The following is a 22,690-nucleotide window of genomic DNA, read 5'->3' on the forward strand; positions in this document are numbered from 1 at the left end:
TACTCTATAACTGTAATTTTGCTACTGTTATGAATCATAATGTAAATATCTTTTTGTTTTCCGATGGTCTTAGGCAACCCCTGTGAAAGGGTCGTTCGACCCCCAAAGGGGTTGCGACCCACAGGTTGAGAACTGCTGCTCTAGTTGGTTTGAATTGAGCTTTTGTGGGATGCGTATAAAGATTGGCTTCTCCCTGTCATTCAGCACATAGCTACCTCTCCATGGAACTCACTGGTGTATGTCTAGGGAATGCCAAAAATATATAAAAATCTCACATAAATCTATCAGAAAACACTTATACTCTAAAAGAAAAAGTGAATAAAGGAGATAGATGAGGGTGCCAGTAGTTCACTGATGTTGGCGTGGGGCGTTTTACACTCTAGTCCAATAGCCTTGGTTCTAAAGAGGTGCCTCTAGGCCACCCCTGGTTGCTTCTGCTTTCTCTTGAGTTGCTTTACCTCACAGTTTTTATAAGCCACGTGGGATTTCAACAGGGAAAGTTGGATTCCACTTTTAAACATGCTGGAAACCACCGCTTTCATCCATCTACTTAAAAAGCGTTAACGCGTATGCTATGTTACACTAACTTTAATAAGGTTTTCAATTTTTGTTTTTGCTAGTGTGGTTTTACTAAATATTTTCAAGCATATTTTCATGTAGAGCAAGGACATCTATTTAAATCTATTTATAAAGATACACTTATTGGAAGAGAATGGTTGACATTTTATAGGCATACATACATTTAAAATAAATATGTATTAATATAAAGTACGTGTGTGTGTGTGTGTGTGTATGTGTATGTGTGTAAACTTGGGAATTATAATGAAGTTCACCGGGGTGGACAGGTGACACTGGAAACACCAGGCTGGTCGCATCTGTCCTACTCATTCAATTTTCCCAGTGTTCTGTACAAATACCACTTTCTTTGTGTATATGGGTGAAAAGCGTTGGAAACAAACCACTTATTTACAATTTTTCAATGAAAAAAACTGAGAGTTGATGGCATTGTTTTTCACTCCTAGAAAGATATATCCACAGAATAAGAAGCATTTGCAATAGCCTGAATGAAATTCTTTTATTTTGTATCAGCCCTAGTAATTGCTTATTTCTAAATGATAGTTTTTAGAGTAAAAACATGGAGATAAAGTGACCTTCAATTTTGTAGCAAAATACTGTTATTCTACAGGGATTTTACATTCTTGTTTTCTAGCAAATGTCCTGGAAACACTTCGAGGTGATGGAAATGTCTTAATAGCAGTGGACACTGCAGGCAGGGTTCTGGAACTTGCTCAGCTCCTGGACCAGATTTGGAGAACTAAAGATGCAGGGCTGGGTGTGTACTCACTGGCACTCCTGAATAATGTCAGTTACAATGTGGTGGAGTTTTCTAAGTCCCAGGTTTGTTTTCACGTTATCATCTGTAATGAAGTTTGCTACAGAGCGCGGGCTTATGGAAAACAATGTCTGAGTGGCCCTTTGGGCTTTATTTTTCTGTTGAAGAGGTTGATATTGATAGTGATGATCATGATAATGACGATAGAAATAAAAGCTGATCATTAACCACTTACTGTTCTTTGTGCTTTCCGTGTTTTGTGTCATTTAAGCCTTATGTACCCTATGAAGTAGGTTCTGGGTTTTTTTCCCCATTTTACGGATTGGGCAAGTTGCTTCTCCTCTAACACTTAGTACCACAATCTGTAAAATGGAGACAAAAGTAGAACCAACCTTATAGGATATAAATGTTAGAATTGATTTTTATCTTCCTTGTGAATAAACTCTTGTCCTTGAAAAAGCAATCCCTGGGGTCAGATATTCATTTAGAACTTACACACAGCCTTCTCAATAGATTTAAAGCAACTTATAAGTGAAACATAGTGCATAATTGGATTTTTAGGGGTGGACACCGGGGTAGCAGGATCTAATGGGGAACAGAAGCAGAAAATAAACTGTTTGTCAAAATGGTACAAATTTAAGAAACCAGTGGGGGCGAGCCGGGGTGGGGGGAAACCTTAAGATAGAACTTGAACTCTGTGGACTGTTGTAAAATACACTGAAGTTATAATATAGCATTTTCTAATTATTGTCATCTTTCCCCCCATATTAGGTAGAATGGATGAGTGATAAACTGATGAGATGTTTTGAAGACAAAAGAAATAACCCGTTTCAGTTTCGCCACCTCTCTTTGTGTCATGGTCTTTCTGACTTGGCCCGAGTGCCTAGCCCAAAAGTGGTACTTGCCAGCCAACCCGACCTGGAATGCGGATTTTCCAGGGATCTCTTTATCCAGTGGTGTCAGGACCCTAAAAACTCCATCATTCTAACTTACAGAACTACTCCTGGGACTTTAGCACGTTTCCTAATTGATAATCCTTCTGAAAAAGTTACAGAAATAGAGGTAAGTGCTTGCATATGAACTTTACCTTTACACTGTTTTGAGGATATAGTATGCATGATGTGTAAAAATCAGTGACCAAAAAGAAGACTCCAAACTGTTTCAGGATTTTTATCAGAATCAGAGTGGAGAGCCTTTAATAGCACAGATTCCAGAGCTCCGGAATTGGGAATTCTCATTCTCGAGCCCTTGCGTGGTGCCCCCGGAACCACACCCAGACGGTGCACCTGACACTGGCATCTCAGTCTCTCCTTCCCGTAAATGGAAACTGGCTGTTTCCTAATGAAACCCTTTTTTTTGTAGCCCTCTTGGGTAGATGCTCTTTTTTTCCTCCTTCCCATTTCATGTGCTTTAGGTGGGGTAGGTGTTCTTGGTCTCTTTTGCAGCTTTGAAGCCATTTCTCTTCCCTCTTTATGTAGTTCATGCGTCAGACTTGACAATATGCTAACCCCTCCTTGTTTCTGACATTTACCGATCTCTTGGTCCTTCTCTGTCATTCATCAGTGACTTTGGACCCTGGTTCACAGCCTTCCTGTCCACTCGTACTCTGGACGCCATTCTTGATGATGTTAGTATTCTTATCCAGTGCCTTGGCCCTCTCAGGTTTTTTTTGTTTTTTTTTATTTTATTTTTTATTGGGAAATTGGGATGGGAATAGCGCTGGGGAATTGGGGAAGGGGAACAGACAAGTTGCTGTCGTTTTTTGTTCTTCAGTCTAGTTATGGAGGACGTTGCTTCACTGGCCCAAGTTGGCACCATCATTGCGCTCTTCCCGGGCGAGGCAGATCAGTCGCCGTCTTCTGGACAGCCGCTCAATGCGNCTCAATGCGGCTGCTGGCCGCTCACGCTGGCTGCTGGCTACATGCAGTAGCCCATGGCAACCCACTGCCACAGGGGCTGCATCCTATGCCGTCGCCGGCGACTCACGGCAGCCCAGCTCCAGGTTGAGTTGGTGTTTAGCATCTTAGCTGTGGAGGGCAGTGTCACTGGCCCTCATATGTGGGATCCAAACTGGGGCCCTCTGGTGTCCCAAGCCAGTTCTTAACCATCGCACCACTCGGCCAGCCCTTTGTTGTTGTTTTTTTTTCAAGATTTTATTGGGGATTTGGGGGAGGGGAACAGACAAGTTGCTATCCTTTTGTTTTTCAGTCTAGTTGTGGAGGACGTCACTTCACTGGCCCATGTTGGTATTATCATTGCACTCTTCCCAGGTGAGGCAGTTGCTCCCGGCCATTGGAGGGCTGCTCTTAGTAGCTGCCGGCCAGCTGGCCAGCCCCACTGCATCCTATGCCGTCACCGGTGACTCATGGCAGCCCAGCTCCAGGGCAAGCTGTTGTTCACCATCTTAGCTGTAGAGGGCACAGCATCACTGGCCCTCATGTGGGATCCGAACCGGGGCCTTGCTGCTCAGAGCTGGCATCCCAAGCCAACTCTTAATCAACATGCCACCTGGCTGGCCTGGCCCTCTCAGTTTCTTATCCCTTTATTTCTTAGTGAGTTTCTCCAGTCCACCTCAGCATCATTTCCCACGATCATGCTGTCTACTCCCATGATCATGCCCTCAACCTTGTGGTGACTGAACAGTCTCCACATCTCTATCCCAAGCATCCCACTCTGTTCTTACAGCCGGCCGTCTCTATTACTGCTATGCCAGCAGTTCTTTGGTCCCATTGGGACTCCAAGTTCATAAACCTCACCACTTCTGCTGTCCATCAGGCCCTCAGTTTTGAGTCCATGGTTCATCGTTATTTTGCAAACACCTTCCACTCTCTTACCCCTTCTTTCTGTTATTGTACTCAGCTGGCAAAGCCTTGACTTGAGTCAAACCATTTGCTTAGTTTGAGCCTATCCCCAAGCAACTTTATGTGACTGGAGTTGAACACACTACTGTGTGGACAGGTTTTCCTTCGCCTTCATAACCTCACACCTCAGAAGGGGACCCAGCACTGGCACACAGCATTCTGTGGGCCATTCCTTTTTACACTCTCTAGGAAGAGACAATGTCATACCTTCTTCTCAAAAACCCTACGACTCCATCTCAGTCGTCACCCATTGCACATGATCTTGTTTCCAACTTAACTGAGAGGTGGGAGCCGTCAGTCAGGCTTCCCTCATCCCCTCACCACTGACTGCCTGACCTGTTCCTGCGTTTGCATTTTCTGCCTTGTCTCCTGTTATAGGAGCAAGACAATTAGTCAGGTGGTCAAGATGCCAAAAGACCATTTTGCTGATAGCCAACCCATCAGATCTACCAATTTTTCCAAAACTTGTTTCATTAACTTGATCTTGAGTGGTTGTGCAAAGTTTTAGATGACTGCTTTTCATTCTGTCATCACAGCAGCCGTTTTAAGGAATGTTTATTTATTAAAAGCTGAGTAGTAAGGGTATGTTATTAACTGGCCTTAAGAAAAGCATAGCAATAGTAACTAAAATCTGATCTGCATTCACTATAAATGCAGATTTGTTGAGGAATGATCCAAAGCAAACATACCAAAGTAAAATGCTGTCTTTTGGGTGATTTAGTAGCTTAGAAAGTTAAACGAACTCAGAAGTGCTTGGAACAGTTTCATCAGATATGCAGTACTATATTAGGCAATATTCATTACTGAAAATTCAGTTAAGGCTGATATGCCATGTGAGGAGTTAATAAAAGAATATGAAAAGTGGTTTAAGTTTGAAAAAGAGGAAAAGGACATTTGGAGCTGAAACTTGATATATTAGGTTTTGGGTTTTTCCATAGGTAGCACTTTCTCTTCTTACCTTGTTCCCTTCTTTCTTCTGTAGTGTTATCCCTTTTCTGTCCATTTTCTATCACTTTTTCCTCTACTTGATCACATCCAAAACAATTTTTATTGTGTCTCCTCCGCTGCTCCCAGACTTGCTCTTCTCTGAGTCTTCCTCATCACGTTCCACATATTGACTCAAACCAAAAATCTAGAAATTTAAAAAAATGTTCATTGAAGTATAATATATACTGAAAGGTGTGCATATTGTAAGCATACACTGGGACGACTTTTCACAAACTGAACACCCTTGTCTAGCCTCTAGATCAAGAAATAGAGTACTATTCGTACCCCAGATGCCCCGTTTCTGGTCTTCCCTGCCTCTTCCAGGGGTAACCTCTATCCTGACTTCTAAAGCGCAGATTACTAAAACTTACTTTCATTTCCTTCCATTTCTCTCAGCACCCATAATCTAGCAGCAAGTCCTATTGACTCGACCTCCAGATGTAGCCTGTCCACTTTCTCCAGCCCCACTGCCATCGTCCCGGCCAGCACCTAGCCCATACTAAATGGTCTTGCCTGACTGCAGTCCTTTCCTAACTGGTTTATCAGTTTTTACTTTCATACTCTGTTAATCCTTTCTTCTCATAGCAGCCAAAGAGATCTCAGTCTTTCTCTGTCTCTCTGTCTTTTTTATTGTGATAAAAACCACATAACACAATTTACTGTTTAACCATTTTTAAGGGTTAAGCACAGTAGTGTTAACGGTATGAACACTGTTGTACAACAGATCTCTAGAACTTTCCATCTTGTAAAACTGAAACTTTATGCGCATTGAACAACAACTCCCAAAGGCATCTTTTAAACATTCATCATTTCGTGTCACTCCTTTGCTGAAACCCTCCGTGGCTTCCTCTGCTCTTTGAATAAAATCCAAACCTCTTACCCAGGCTTTCAAAACCCACATGATCTGACCTCTAACCACCTTTCTGACCTTGGCCCATTGCACTTTCTCTACGCCTGCACGGCTACACGGCACCAGAATCTTTGCCCTAGGCGTTCCTTCTGCCTGTCCTATCCTTTCCCAGCTTTGCCCTGCGCTGGCTCCTTGTCATTCAAGTCTCACCTCTGACGACCAATCTAAATAACTACGCAGTGCCAACCCATCACCTTTAGTTATTATTTTTCCTAGCACTCCTTCCCATCTGATGTTTTCCTTGTTTGTTGTCTTCCTCTTCCCACTACCAACTAGAATACAAGTTCCATGACAAAAGGGATCTTGTTTTCTTTTAAATCCCTAGCACACAGAATATATGCAGTAAACCAGATTTCTGATCATATTAGACAAGAGTTTACTATGTATGATATTTTTTTCATCCACATTTACTGCTCTCCTGAGTCAAGTCTTACTCATTTAAAAAGAGCAAGGCTAGTAAATGAATAAGGCTTAATAAATTGGAGATTTGATTAGGAAAAGAAATAACTGGGAGGTAATACAGTGAAGGAGTAGGAAGAAAAATATCGTACGGTTGATTATGCTAGAAATCTGTTTCTGAATATAGCCATTAATTTTAGATATCGTAAATGAAAAATAATTATTATAGCAACAGGCAGAAACTAAATTATGTGGCAAATGTTCTGTTAAAATTTATTTGTGGGGAAGACTGGCATCTGTATAAGTTCCCAGCATTGTATTATAAGGAAAATAAAGACCCTTTTCTAAATGAAACTTATTTTCAAGTAAGCTACTAGGCATATGTGGGATGCCGGGTATCACTCCTGCATCCTATACAGTAGAATCACTTCATTTGGGTTTAATTTTTTTTTGTTACTTTTTATTTTGAAATAATTTCAAAGTAAACAGAAAAGTTATAAAAATAGTATACCCAGATTCCCCAACTGTCAACATTTTACTGGATTTGCCGTATCCCTTCTGCTATATAAACATAGACACAATATTAGTTTTTTCTGAACTATATATTTAAAACTGCGGATGTTCCATCATCACTTCCAAACACAGAGGTGTCCGTTACCTAAAAACAAGGACGCTCTTCTGCAAAACCATAGTAACCCATTGACCTAAGGAAATAAGCATCGATACCGTGCTGCCCATTCATCCACTGACCCCGTTCACCTTTTGCTGATTGCCCCAACGGTGTCCTTTCTAGTGACCCTTTCCTTTTGTGTTTGGGATCCCATCCAGGATCACACATTGCATTTAGTTTCCATGACTGTTGACATTTTTGAAACGTGTCTTTCCTCAGTTTTTTTTTCATTCACATACAATATCTGTATGCTTCTTTAAAAAAAAAATTGGACCAAATTATCCACATATTTTGAAACTAGCTTTTTCATTTGAATCTTGAACAGTGTAAATAGATACAGATTTACCTTATATATTACTTGGTATATTATAGACATTCAAATGCTTTTGAATAAATGAGTTCTCTTAAATAATTTTATAATAATACATTGTATATATGTACTATCACTATTTAATACAGTGGTTCTCAAAAGTATGGTGTGAGGACCCCTTGGGGGGATCCCTGAGACCCTTTCAGTGAGTCCACAAGGTCAAAGCTATTTTTCATAATAATATTAAGGTATTATTTGTCTTTTCGCTGTTCCTGCATTTATTATACTGATGAGTAAAAGCAATGGTAGATAAAGGGCTGGTGCCTTAGCATAAATCAAGGCAGTGGCACGAAACAGGACTCGTAGTCACTGCATTTTTCATTTCCACACACTTGTTTAAAAAAAGTCAGTTTCGGGTAGGCCAAGTGGCTCAGTTGGTTAAGAGCGCGAGCTCTGAACAACAGGTCGCCGGTTCGATTCCCGCATGGGCCAGTGAGTCGCGCCCGAGCTCAGTTGCCGCTGAACTGGTGAGAGTGTGTGCTCTTAGCAGCAAGGTTGCTAGGTTCGACACCCGTATGGGGTGGTGGGCTGCGTACCCCCCCCCAACCCCCACTAAGATTGAACATGGTACCCTGGGCTGAGCAGCCGTGAGCTGCCAAGGGGCAGCCGGATGGCTCAGTGTGCAACAAGGTTGCCAGTTCGATTCCATTATGGGATGGTGGGCTGCACCCCCACCCCCACCCCCGCAACTAGATTGAAAACAGCAACTAGACTTAGAGCTGAGCTTGCACCCTCCACAACTAAGATTGAAGGACAACAACTTGACTTGGAGCTGATGGGTCCTGGAACAACACAATGTTCCCCTTGCCCAATTTCCCAATAAAAAAATGTTTAAAAAAAAATACTCTAAAAATAAAGTCAGTTTCACTTATGAATGTCCTTGGTGAAGCAGTAAAAGTTACTAATTTTACTAACTTCTGTAGTAAAAAATTTCTTTAATAGTCCAGGTGACAAGAAGGAAAGTATGTATAAAGCACTTGTGTTGTATACCGAAGTACAGTGGTTGTCTTGAAGAAAATCACTTGTATATTGTTTGAGCTGAGTTGAACTAGCCACTTTTTTCTTGGAACACCATTTTTACTTGAAATAATGACATGGTTATTTAGACTTAGATAATTAGCAGATATTTTCTCAAAAATGAATAAATTGACCTGGTCACTCTAAGGAAAATAATTGATAGCATTTATTACTTAAATTTGATAAAGTTCAAACTTTCAAGTGACAATTAGAATTTTAGAAAATTTATACCCATCACTGTGAGATTGATAGCTCGAACGTACAAGATTTTTCTGATGAGATTGGTGGTGGTGATATTTGCAAATGTGATTTTTCAAATATTGTCAACATTTGTAAGATCTGTGTAACCTGGTGAACCAATTTTTTCATATAACCAATGCATGATGTTAAAAAATTGAGCATGGATAAAAGATCCATTCAAAGTGCAAGATAAATCAACAAATTTTCATGTAACAGAGTACAAAAAATTATTGGTATGGTTTCAGATTCCACATGACAACTAACCTTTAAGAAACTACCACTTTTTGAGTTTTAATGTAATATCAAGAAGAATATTCATAAAAAGAATTATTCTTCAGAAGTGTATTCAGGTGTACAGAACATTGCAATAGTTATAATAGTAATAATAATAGTTATTGCAATGTTCTGTACACCTGAAACTAACAATAAAAAATTAATTAATTAATTTTTAAAAAATAAGTCATGGGGATGTAATGTACAGTACAGAGAATATAGTGAATAATATTGTGGTAGCATAGTACGGTGTCAGATGGTTGCTGGATTTATCATGGTGATCACTTCTTTAGGTATATAAATGTTGAATAACTATGGTGTACCCCTTAAACTAGTATAATATTGTATGCTAGCTATATTCTGATAATCTTTTTTTTAAAATAACAAGAAATACCCAAGGCTGTGACACATTTTTTTATGGCAAGGCTTTTTGCTTGGTCTGTCAAAATATCAAAAATATGAAAAATAATGATACAGGCAAAGGTGTATACAATTACAAATTTTACTTTCCCCACCCTTTCTAAATAAATGAGTCAGACAAAGCACTCAAAGTGAAAGGGTAACATTAAAAGTCAATGATTCCAATAGCTGGGTAACCAAGTCTTTTCCAATCAGATTTCCAATTATTTCCTTGCAACAAAATTTAAAAAGAACCTAATTGAGTTGTTGACTAATAGGTCATCAAAAATAATGTTTAATAATGTTACTAGAGAACATAATGTATTTATATGTATTTAATAAACACCTTATGTATTTAATAAACCTTATGTATTTATTGGTATTTGCTTCAGGAGGAGAAGTGAATGATACCATAGTGAAATTCCTTCCATGCATATCTACTATTTATGTGAACAAATTTTCTTAATGCTTATGTCTATAAAAAAAAAAGTGTATTCATATTTAAATATTTTTCCTTTTCCAATTACACATCTGTTTGAGGCTGGCTTTTCTTCGTATGCTTTAACAAAACCACCATATTGCAAGAGGTTGAATGCAGAAGCGATGCGGGAATCCAGCTATCTGCTATTGAGCTAGACATTTAAAGAGATTTGCAAAAATGTAAAATAATATAGTATTTCCTGCCAATTTTTGTTTGCTTTGGAAAATACAATTATCTTTTGTAAAAATATGTTAATATTAACATGTAAAGGTTTTATTATTTTTTAATGAACAGATATTTAAATTTTTTTTCAGTTTTAATGTGTAACTATGGTAAATATTGATAAATCTAACCTACAAAAAACAAAAGCCATGTACATCTAAATTAATAAAATGTTGCATGTCAATTATATTTTAATTTAAAAATATTAAAAACAAAAGCTCTTTGGGGTTCTCAGTAATTTTTAAGAGTCCAAGGCAATCCCAATATCAAAAAATTTGAGAACTACTGATTTAACCATTCTGTTAAATGGGTTTTAAAGTTTTGTACAGTTTTTTATTATTACAGAGATTGCGTCAGTGTACTTTTTTCATGTTTGTGTGATTGTTTCAGTAGGATAAATTCATATAAGTAGAAATGCTGTGTTCGATGATAAGCGCATTTTTACTCTCAGATGTTGGCAAATTGCCTTCTAACACAGTTGTGCTAATTTTTCCATAAACAGTGTATGAAGGTACCCTTTCCCCATATAGTAGTTAGCGTTCCCAATCTCATAGAATAAAAAATGGCATTACATTTTTAAAATTTTGCATTTTTCAAAAATCATTAATGAAATTAAACATGTCTTCATGGCTATTAGTTGTTTTTCTTACTTTGTAAAGTGCTTTTATATATTTATATATGTGTAATATTATTTAATACATGTATACAAACACATACACAGAAGATGCCCAAAAAATGTATGCACATTTTATGAAAGGAAAAAACTATATTAAAATTACACTGATGGTAACCACTTTGAGCACCTCTTGTAATTGCAGAAGTCAAACACGACTTATATTCATCTTTTGTTATTGGTATATATTGAGTATTACAATTTTAATACAGTTTTTTCCTTTCTTAAAATGTGCATACATTTTTTTGTACCGTGTGTGTGTGTGTGTGTGTGTGTGTGTGTGGTCCTTTTTGAAGTATTTTCTTAACTGATTTAGAGGAGGTCTTAGGACAGAGTAGTTTCTGATAATCATATAGTGCTGCAAATAATTTTTTCAGTTTCTTTCAATTTTACGAGATTTAAAATGTCACAGCAATTTTTTTTTATGTTGCCGTATTTATTTATCGTTTTCTTCATGGCTTTTGGGTTTTATGTCATCTGTAGGCCTCACCTATACCAAATCATAAAAATATTTACCTGTATTTTCTTTTTCTGATTGGAGATTTTTTTTTTTCTTAAAGATTTTATTGGGGAATTGGAGGGGAGGGAAACAGCGTTGGGGAATCAGCGAAGGGGAACAGACAAGTTGATGTCCTTTGGTTCTTCAGTCTAGTTGTGGAGGACATCACTTCAGTGGCCCATGTTTGTATTATGATCATTGCGCTCTTCCTGGCTGCGGCAGATCGGTCGCCAGCCATTGGACAGCCGCTCACAGCAGCTCTTGCCAGCAGCTGCACATGCTGGCTGCCAGCCACTCATGGTAGCTTATGGCAGCCCACTGCAGCAGGGGCTGCAGCCTACGCTGTTGCCGGTGACTCACGGCAGCCCAGCTCCAGGTCAAGCTGTTGTTCATCATCTTAGCTATAGAGGGCAGTGTCACTCGTCCATCTGGGAACTGAACCGGCGGCCCTGCTGCTCAGAGCTCACACTCCCAAGCCAACTCTTAACCACCTGAGCCATTTGTCTGGTCCTGATGGTGATTTTTTAACCAGTTTGATTTTTATTAAACCTGTCCTAGAAATGTGACCGTTCAATTTTAGTACTAATCTAAGTAGGGTCAGTAAGTGCACCTAATGGAAACTTGAATAATTTCAGAGGAAAATTTAAAGATGATGCATCAATTTAGAGATATGATGTATGTCACACCCCACTGCTTTAAGCTCCTAATATTGATATGTCCTTTCATCTGCTATTTTTCTTTAGTTGAGGAAACGTGTGAAGCTTGAAGGGAAAGAACTTGAAGAATACTTGGAAAAAGAGAAACTAAAGAAAGAAGCTGCTAAAAAACTTGAGCAGTCAAAAGAGTAAGTTATTTTCAGACAGATTATACATTTATGTATGTAATTGGAGTAGAACTGATTTCCTAAGACAAAAAAAGTTCAACTGAAAATATTTAACTTCTCTTTTAACTTCATTACTTTCGTTATACCTTACAAATGATACCAGAATACTAAATTCTTTCAGTGATAACATTAACTTGTATTTATTAACTGGCAATAGAGTGTCTTACAAAATATCAATCCATTAATCTTGGTAATTATTTCATACTTCAGTTAGTATTCAATGTTCAACAATTTTATAAACATGAATTCAAAATCTTTGGGGGACTTTTGACCTTTATCTGTCCCCAAATCATCCCAGGGCTGATATAGATTCCAGTGATGAGAGTGACGTTGAGGAAGATATTGATCAGCCATCGGCCCATAAGACTAAGCATGACCTGATGATGAAAGGTGAAGGCAGTCGTAAAGGAAGTTTCTTCAAACAGGCCAAGAAGTCCTATCCTATGTTTCCTGCCCCAGAAGAAAGAATTAAATGGGATGAATATGGAGAAATTATCAAGTATGTAGACATAACAAGCTTTTCTTTCTTACAGATTAGAGGTATTAATGGTGTTCTCATGAGCTCAGTGCATTTGATCTTTCTGCTTATCATGTGCTTTTTTGTTTCTGAGGACCTCAGCTTGAAGGATGTAGAAGACTTGTAGTTTGAAACGCAAAACTTGACAGGTTGAGGAACATCTAGAGAATTAATATTAAAGGAAAGCTGGTCATTTTATTATGTAGGTATGTGAAAGTTTAAAAAGATGATCAGGCTTGTTTTTCCCATTTAAAAAGAGATAAGGGACGTGCATTGGAGAAAGACAGGATAGGAAGAGCTTTGATGGGTGGGGTTATGTTAAGTTTGGGAAATGGGTTATAAGGAATATGAGATACAGCATGAATGGAACCATGGAAAAATCTATAAAACCTATACCCACTATTAGAAGAACAGCTGAAATCACATGTCCTAATCTCAATTCAAAAACACCACGATTCTGTATAAAGACCTTGAGGGTACCTGTCGCTTTCAGATAAATGCCCTAACACAGTGCACGGTGTCTTTCACAACCTGGTTTTTCCTTCCTTCTCTGCTAGGTTTCTATTGTGTTGTCGGAAAAGTCATGACATATTTTGTCTATGGTTTTCAAAGGTCATGGTCATTTATTTATATAAAGAACAAAGATCAGTCAATGATATAGTGCCTGTTTTGTTTGATAACCTTTTGCCATCTTTCAGTGAGCTTCATAATTCCTTGTTCATAGAGGGACCTGTCTTTATTTGCGAAAAACTGAATAAGGTGCTGATTTACAGCCTCATGAATTGAACATTATACCACGCAAGGAGTTTTGAAGAGAGTGAAACAAGTGGAAGTCTGACGGCACAAGGTCAGGCGAGTATGGTGGGTGTGGCAACACATCCCATCCAAGCTCCAATAATTTTTGACAGGTGATCAAACTTGTGTGTGGTCTCACATTGTGGTGATGGAACACAACTCCTTTACAATTAACAAGCTCTGGACGTTTCTAGATGATGGATTCATTCAAACTGTCCAATTGCTGACAGTACACATTCAAACTGATTGTTTGGTTCCTTGGTAGGAGCTCGAAAAACACGACACCTTTAAAATCCCACCACACTGAAAGCATAACCTTCCTCTCATGAATGTCTGCTTTTGATGTCATTTGAGGCAAATCATCATGTTGGGACCAAGACCATTTGTGCACCACATTGTTGTAAACAATCCACTTCTCATCACCAGTTATCAGTCGCTTCAAAAAAGGATCGTTTTCCTCACGTTTAATGAGCATATTGCAGATGTTTATACGCGCCGTCAAATGAACTTCTTTGAGTTCATGCGGAACCCAAATATCGAGCTTGCTTACGTATCCCAGCTTCTTCAGGTGGTCGTGAACGCTTGAATGATGGATGTTCAATGTTTCTGCAATTTCTTGTGTCGTGTAATGTGGGTTTGACTCGATCAATGTCTTTATTTTGTCGTCATCAACCTCGGTGGGCCTCCCTGACCGAGGAGCGTCGTTGAGATCAAAATCACCAGCAGAATTTCGTGAACCATTATTGGCACTGACGTTCTTGTAGAGCATTTTCACCATAAACTTTATGCAACTTTTCACAAGCTTGACGCACGTTCTTCCCTTTATGGAAGTAAAACAGTAAAATATGGCAAAAATGCACAGTTTGGTCTTCCATCTTCAACGTGTTGTAAAATCTCCAAAACTCAACCAAATCGCTCAATTTTTTTTTAGAATGAAGCTACAACTGTCAGCTGTCAAATGACATAGCAATAACATAGATGCGAATGACTCTAGTACTTCCAGAAATGAACTAGTGCCATCTGTCGCAAACATGCGTCATGACTTTTCTGACAACCCAATATATTCTTCTGTTATGTTGTGCATTTTCCACTCCGGTGGTACCAGCCTTCTCAGTTTCTTCCTGCTCAGCTTTTTGCATGCTATGCTTTTGCCTGTGTTTTTCCTTCCGCCTATTTCCACCTTCCCCACCCCAGGTGGGGAACTGACCTCGTAAACTACTGGAAACCTTCCCTGTTTCTTCTTGCTACCACAGCAGTTAGGTCCCTCTCTTGTACTTTCTTTATACTTTCATAATGCTAGCTTGAGCGTAGAGTGGACTAAGGTCACTCTTCGATTTAATTAGGAAAATTCCACCCTCTACTGGGCCCTCTAAAATAGTAGAGAGGAAAAATAACTATATAAATAGCATTGGTGAGTTTGCTTACCATTCCACTTAATTAGTGGCCAGTCTGTTTACATATATGGACAGTGCTCTTTAGCTTTAATTTCCTTATCTGAAAAATGGGGTAAGAATTAAATGAGGTTATGCTTTTAAGGCACTTAGCATAGAACCTGACTCATAGTAATTGCACTTGAAGTGGTTGCTCCTGCTGCTGTTATGTGGGTTACAGTTGGAGATATTGGACTCTGGGGGCTCAGAAGCTGCTGCAGCAATCTGGGTGTTGGGTAACAGGCTGGGATAAAAGTTTGTTTTTTAATTTTAAGGTACAACTCTCTCTGATATTGTAAGTAAAAATGGGGAAATAGATGTGTAACAGTTTATTGAAATAAAGATGAAGGCTTTGAGGGAGCTAATGGTTTTGTATCTCAGTCTCGGTAATGCGCCAAAGGAGAGTTACCTGCTTTCTTTGGGCAGGTATGGAATAACTGGGGGTCTTAAGGAAATCAAAGGAGGTCTGAGATTTCTTAAGAATTGGGAGTTGGCAAAGAAAACCACAGAAACAGAAAAAGAATTATGGAAACAAATGCAGGGCCAGGTTGTACTAGTTCTTAAACTGGCCACTAAAACCATCTCATATTCTGTCTGGGCCCTCTCAGTAGCCCACAGGATGCGTTTAAGGAGTACCTGGTTGTCATGGAGAACATACATGCAGTTGTCTGATAATGGATATCATGAAGTTGCATTAGCTTTTGATCAAATGTATATTTAAACCTTGAGATATGTGAGAAGTCTAAAAATTAGGCCATCTACTAGTTCTATATAATATTAGCTTGCTTGTTACTACTTAAAATTTGACTTATTATTTAGACCAGAGGATTTCTTAGTGCCAGAACTTCAAGCCACTGAAGAAGAGAAAAGCAAATTAGAATCGGGCTTGACAAATGGAGATGAACCCATGGATCAGGACTTGTCTGATGTGCCCACTAAGTGCATTTCCATGACAGAGTCTATCGAAATAAAGTAAGTGCTTTCATTGCATTTTCAAAACAGATGAAATTTCAAGAACTTGAGTTATATAATTTAAATTGTTTCCAAAATGAAATTCCTGAATATCCTCTAGTAAGTTTGTCCTTTTAAAATGTAATTTTTTCTTCCATGTAAAGACTTGTGAAGTATGGTGGTATTTTCTCTTCATTAATTCTGTTTGAACGCCAAAGTAATTGAATTGGTGGTGAGGAGAGGGTTAAACATGGAATGTACATTTGTATGAAGAAATGTGCTTTTGGGTCTTTTCAGTATGCCTAGTAGCAGGTGATGTTATATAATTCACAAGTTTAATTTTCCTAAGTGCTTTCTTCATAAAATATACTCCTTGACTTAATCACCTCTAGTGGTTTAATGTCTTAAAAATACTATTTTGATCTGAAGTATTTTAGAAACCTTTTTTCCTTTTCTACTTGGTACAGTTAATAACATCAGTAAATCATCATTTTGGAATTTTTCAAAACTCATTAGAGAGTAAAGTGGTTTATTTGTCCAGTGATTTCATTTAGTACATATTCTTGGCTATAGCTAAGGCCTAAATAATGCGTATTAACAGTATCACAAAATTCTCTCCAGAATGTCTGTACTAGTTTATATTTCACTAGCAGAGCCAGGAGGCTTCCTTCATTCGTTTTCTCACCAGCATTTGCCATTAGCTAGTAAACTCCTTAATGTTTTCTAGTCCATTCGGTATAAAATGATGTATCAGTACTGTTTAAATTTTACTGTGATTATTATTGAGTTTGATTATCTCTTCAAATGCTTTTTACCTTCTCTGTTTTTTCTCCTGTGAAGTCCTTGTGTATGTCCAAAGGGCATTTTTCTCTAGGGGTTGCTGCCTTTTTGTTACTGATTTTATTTGCGTGGGTTCACTGTGTATTCTGGTTATTACCTGGATGGTTTTAGACAATGCAAATAAATGTCCTCTCCCATTGTGTTATAAGAGTTGCCCATGGTCTACTTCGTTTAAAAAAATCTTTAATTTTGATGTGATGAAATCATAAAATATTTCCCATTATGTTTTTTGGGGTTCAGAAAAGTAAGTTTAAATAATCTCGTCTCATTACAGAGCTAGGGTTACTTACATAGACTATGAAGGACGCTCTGATGGGGATTCCATTAAAAAGATCATTAATCAGATGAAACCGCGACAGTTGATCATTGTCCATGGGCCACCAGAGGCCAGTCAGGATCTTGCAGAGTGCTGCCGCGCATTTGGCGGGAAAGATATTAAAGTGTACATGCCAAAGCTCCATGAAACAGTGGACGCCACTAGTGAGACTCACATCTACCAGGTAAATATGGAGGCTTCTGAGCCACACAGAAGTAAGTACTTTCTGTTGCAGATTGGGACACATACATTAGGAATACAGTGGTGAGTGAGACAGACATGGTCCTCTGTCCTAGCAGATCTTACAGTATATGGGGCTTATGCAGGGAAATAGTATTTATCACACTATTACACCTCTAATAGAGGAATTCCAGGATGCTATGAGAGTATAGAGGGAGACCCCAACCCAAATTTGGAGGTTTCAAAAAGATTTCCTGGAGGAAGTGATGATGATTAAGCTGAATCCTACGGGATGTTCGCCTGGGTTATCAGGGTTGTATGTAGAATAGGAAAGAGAGAGAGAAAGAGTGTTCTAGGCAGAGGAAACAGCATTTGAAAAAGCATACAGATGAGGGAAGGGCAAATATTCAAGAATTCAAAGGTTTTACAAAAATTCACAGATGTTGGGGTTCTACTTTTATTTGAAAAAAAAATGGAGATAGGCACAGGAATAGAGGAGAGATTGAGCACCTCTTTTTGGTAGTGAGAGATGGTGTCGGTTAAGGCAGAAGTGTTGCCTATATTTGTTTGGAAAAAAGTGGATTAGAATTCAGGCAGAAAAGTCATTCTGGGCAGAGCAAAGGAAGCAGCATTCCAAGACTATGAAGGTGTGAAACTGCACGGTCTGTTTAGAAAACTATAAGCTACTCGATACTCCTCAAGTATCATCAGGTATTAGAGTGAGACTTCTCAGCGGTTATCAACCTCAGCTGCTCATGAAAATTATCTGGGGAGCTTCGGGGGAGTCGGGGTCTCAGTGCTCTGGTCTTAGTCTCACTAATGTAACAACCACTGCAGGAGGAGGCCCTGGCATTGGTCATTTTTGTTTTTTCAAGTTGCCATGTGATCCCAGTGTGCAGTCAGGGTTAAGAACCTTTACTTTGGAAAGTAGATGGGGGCCCAGTGATCTTACAGCTCATAGGTCATTACCAGTCATGGTGAAGATCAGATGAGTGAAGGGTTTTCAAATTTTAATATACATTAAAGTTAGAAAATGATCCTAATAGGTTATATTAGTTCATTTATACTCTGTGGGTTTTCTTTCTCTTCCTCCCCTTTGCATATCTAGGTGAGATTAAAAGACTCACTCGTTAGCTCCCTTCAGTTCTGTAAGGCAAAGGATGCTGAGTTAGCGTGGATAGATGGTGTCTTAGACATGAGAGTTTCCAAAGTGGACACAGGAGTTATTTTAGAAGAAGGAGAGCTAAAGGATGATGGAGAAGACTCGGAAATGCAAGTGGACGCCCCTTCCGATTCTAGCGTCATAGCACAACAAAAGGCCATGAAAAGCCTGTTTGGAGATGACGAGAAAGAAACAGGCGAAGAAAGTGAGATCATTCCTACTTTGGAGCCCCTGCCACCGAATGAGGTAAGAAAACGCATGCTGCCTCTCTTTCCTTTAATTTGTCATCCTTGCCATTTTCCTTTTGTGGTTTTAACCATTTCAAACATGTGTCATATGTTGACTGATTTTGGAGTTTTTAAAAAGATGACTCAAAGTTACGTTTCTGGGTGTGCGTGTGAGCGTATCCTGTACTGCCAGGGAAAGCTTGGGAGATCTTCTTGTAAGATACATAATTGTTTTAAATTTGGTTTCTCAGTATGGACTTCTAAATATTAAGTTTGATGATTGTGAGGATCACCTGCCTGCCTCTAATCGGGAGAGTTATCATTTTCTAAGAAGGTCATACTCCTGCACTCCAGTTTTTTTACAATTGTCAATTCAATTCAAATCACATTTGGTTTTGATATAGTTAGAAAGCTTTTATTAAGTACAGATATAATTCTGGTCTAATATTGACATGTTCTCAAGAGTTATCTGCTTAATTAGCAAAGGTTCTAGGTCAGCGGTTCTCAACCTGTGGGTCGCAACCCCTTTGGGGGTCGAACGACCCTTTCACAGGGGTCGCCTAAGACCTTCGGAAAACAAAAAGATATTTACATGACAATTCATAACAATAGCAAAATTACAGTTATAGAGTAGCAACGAAAATAATTTTATGGTTGGGGGTCACCACAACATGAGGAACTGTATTAAGGGGTCGCGGCATTAGGAGGATTGAGAACCGCTGTTCTAGGTCATTAACTTACAACAATATTATTATTGTTATAAGAGCCCTACATGTAGGTCAAGTGATGTCTTTAGCCCGTCTAGGCGATAAGAATAGAGAGACTGCCTCTGTCATTGGACTCCCTTCTAGCACTGCTCCTGGGATTGGGAGGAGGAGTTAGAACCTTTTTCTCTCTGTGCTAACGCTAGCAGTCTTCAAAGCAGTTTCAGAGCAGCAGCATTTGGTTGAACCACTTGCCCCTCTGATTCTAAATCTTGTAGCATCCACTGCATTCGCTCTAAGGAGGTAGGGAAAGCAGAAGTGGGATTAGGAGAAAATTATCCTCTGAACTAAGCGAAGGACTAGGATCTGAACCCAAAAGAATTTTCGGCTCAGCTCTGCTACTGGCACTCTGGTTGACCCCCCTTAGGCAGGTGGGTGGGTGAAGAGCATAACATTGCCAAGTGTCTCTCTTTTATTATGAAGCATGACTAATAAAATTGATTGTGAAACATTCAGATATGTGAAGGGCTTTTAATGTTAAATAATGAGGTAAAATTCAGAATAACAACTTGGAATGTGACTTACAGTCTTGAAATGATCTGTCAAAGGACTTCAGGGAATAATAGAAAATGTCTTAAACATCATGTGTTATTTCACTTTATTCAGTACAACTGCGTGCCTGGTGTTCTATTTGAAGTTATTCTTTCCCTTTTAACCTTATCTAAGGTTCCTGGACATCAGTCAGTTTTTATGAACGAACCAAGACTATCAGACTTCAAACAAGTCCTTTTACGGGAGGGGATTCAAGCCGAATTTGTGGGAGGTGTGCTTGTTTGCAACAATCAAGTAGCTGTCCGAAGAGTAAGTGTGTGTTCAGTAAGAGCCGAGCTCAACAAATGCTTCCGGGGTTTTTTGTCGTTTTTAATTCTGTGGTTCTGGATTGGTAATTTCACAGAACTGGAAATCAGTAATTATATTCATCATGATGACCTTGAAGACTTATCAAAATGACTCGAAGACATGATATATAATCTTATTGTAAATTTTTATTTGAATTCTCTGACATTTATATGCCTATGTAAAATTCATGACTTGAATATTATAGCCACATTCTGTGAATCAGAGCACCCCGTTTCCCGACCTATCATAAAGTAATCTCGTTAATATACTTGGGTTATTATGTCTGCATATTAATCGATAGAAAATGTACTGAAGAACTTTTTTGTTTTATTTGCTTTCTAGACAGAAACTGGACGCATTGGATTAGAAGGCTGCCTTTGTCAAGATTTTTACAGGATAAGAGACCTTTTATATGAACAGTATGCCATTGTATAAAGGACATGATGTCAAGAACTATCTGTTCGACCTTTCTAAGAAAAAAAGGATTCTTGTTCTAAACGTTTGCGCTTTTTTTTTTTTTGGTAATATATAAAAAGAATCTGCCAGAAAAACTTAACTTGCATTAGATTTTTAAAAATGTAAATAGAGACCATTTTGTTAATGCTTACACGAGCATTCTACCTTTTGGCTTGGAGTGATTCTAACACATGTGTGGGCCTGAGAGTTGAAGGTGATTGGTTTCCTTTACAGACCCCTTATTCTAGAAGGGCTTTTTACTTGATTAAAACAATGCAACTTAGCAAACCAGCTCATGGCCTTAGAGAAACATATTTGCATGCGTTCTTGCAAACTGTTTCTTACATTTTCTGGAATGCAAAGTGAGAATTATTTAGAAAAGATGTGCTATTAGGAAAAAAAACTGATCAAAGTTTTTTTCTTCTTTTGACTTCTAATATGCAATTGTCTTCCCGTGGAGCATTTCTGCTCCATGCCTGTATTGCCCAGTGATGCACTCTAGTGCGAGGTTGTACACATTTGGTTCAGAAATCAATTTTCATTTGTCCCATTTCTTGTTTTATTAAGATTTTGTTGTTCAATTTGAATTAGAACACCATCATTTGAATACATATAATTGATGTGTTGTGATCTTAAGAGTTCTGCATAGATTTTAGACACATCTTAACTGTCAGCTAGGTTACAGTATTAGAAATTGTTTAGTGCTTTGTTTTCAAGGAAATAAATATTGACCCTCACATTTTTATAAGGTAAGAGTATAATTTAATCAAAGGTGTAAATGTTTTCATCTCTTAGTCTTGCTCTCTCCTGAGGTTGCCCAAGCAGTGGTGGGGTTTTATACACATTACTACAAAAATAATAATGAAGTTGGATAAGGTCGTCCTCTCTGTATTCACATCTATCTTGGGGCTGGCAGCCCTGATGTAATAGTATAAGCCACTTATATTTCAGAGTAAAAACTGAATATGTGCAGTTTTTATGAAAATCATGTCGCCCTATTGTAATCTGTTGATACTTTTTAAAAACGTAGCTGAATTAGGCAGACCTTGATGTTTATTTCTTAAGTATGTAAGCCCTCCTCTTTACACTTAGCATTTTTTAGAAGGATCAGTCTTCCTATGTAACATATATGGAACTATGTGTAGTACAACCCAGTGATGTCAGACTAGAATTAATATTTCATTCTATTTCACATGCTTACAAAGCTTTTCTTGTGGATTATAGTGCTAATGCAAAGTTTACAGCCTCCTGATACTGAAAACCAGGTATACAATGTTATACAAAACATAATATACAAAAGTGTTATAGAATTGGAGAAATAGAGTATGTTTTCTTTGCAGAGCTTTGGAAAAAATTCACATAAACTCTTATTACTGAATAGAGTAAGCCTAAAATTCTGTTTATTTTCCAGGGGAAAGAAAGTCTGCATTTGTTTCATGGTTTAAAGCATTTGGTTATACTTATTACATCGCAATACTGATAATGGAAAATTGTTTTCTGCCTAGCTTTTTTGTCCTATGAACAGGAATTAAATTTTAAAGTACTACTTGAAGATGGTTGTGCTAACTAATATTGCAGGAATAATACTTTTACTTGTTTCTAGATGACAATATTACTAAGATTTCTAAAATGAAGATATTTGTTTAGCCTAGTTATGTAAGAAAAATAAAAATTTAAAAGAAACTATGAGATAAAATCATGAACTCAGAAGAACTTTCAGATCCTTACTCTTTAGAAGCAAATTAAATAGAAGTGGACCATCAGCTGATATCTATAAATAATTAGGTTAAAAAGAAAATTTTTTTTGTATTTATTGTAGTGGGATTATAAATGTCAAATATCATTGCAAACTTTTCTACATTTTTATGAACTAGTAGGTGGTCTGAAACAAGTGAGGAAATCAATTTTCTAAGGGCAATTTGCTTTTTTTTTTTTAATTGAGATACAATTTGCATACCATAAAACTCACTCTTTTAAAGTGTACAGTTCATTGGG

The 22,690-nt window shown here is 38.1% G+C and overlaps 1 protein-coding gene across 5 annotated transcripts in view; it reads left to right on the plus strand.

The window, feature by feature from the left end:
• Positions 1–22,247, plus strand: part of CPSF2 (cleavage and polyadenylation specific factor 2) — a 49,499-nt gene extending 27,252 nt beyond the window's left edge. For all 5 annotated transcript variants that reach the window (XM_019642345.1, XM_019642346.1, XM_019642349.1 and 2 more), the window contains 9 exons: positions 1,211–1,398; positions 2,105–2,395; positions 12,078–12,178; positions 12,516–12,716; positions 15,779–15,931; positions 17,025–17,250; positions 18,355–18,654; positions 20,066–20,200; positions 20,582–22,247. In XM_019642345.1, the coding sequence (XP_019497890.1) occupies positions 1,211–1,398; positions 2,105–2,395; positions 12,078–12,178; positions 12,516–12,716; positions 15,779–15,931; positions 17,025–17,250; positions 18,355–18,654; positions 20,066–20,200; positions 20,582–20,674 (1,688 nt within the window). In that variant the 3' untranslated portion in view covers positions 20,675–22,247. The remainder of the gene's footprint in view (positions 1–1,210; positions 1,399–2,104; positions 2,396–12,077; positions 12,179–12,515; positions 12,717–15,778; positions 15,932–17,024; positions 17,251–18,354; positions 18,655–20,065; positions 20,201–20,581) is intronic.
• Positions 22,248–22,690: the final 443 nt, after the last annotated feature.

Source organism: Hipposideros armiger, unplaced genomic scaffold (assembly GCF_001890085.2).
Source record: "Hipposideros armiger isolate ML-2016 unplaced genomic scaffold, ASM189008v1 scaffold_67, whole genome shotgun sequence".
NCBI lineage: Eukaryota > Metazoa > Chordata > Mammalia > Chiroptera > Hipposideridae > Hipposideros > Hipposideros armiger.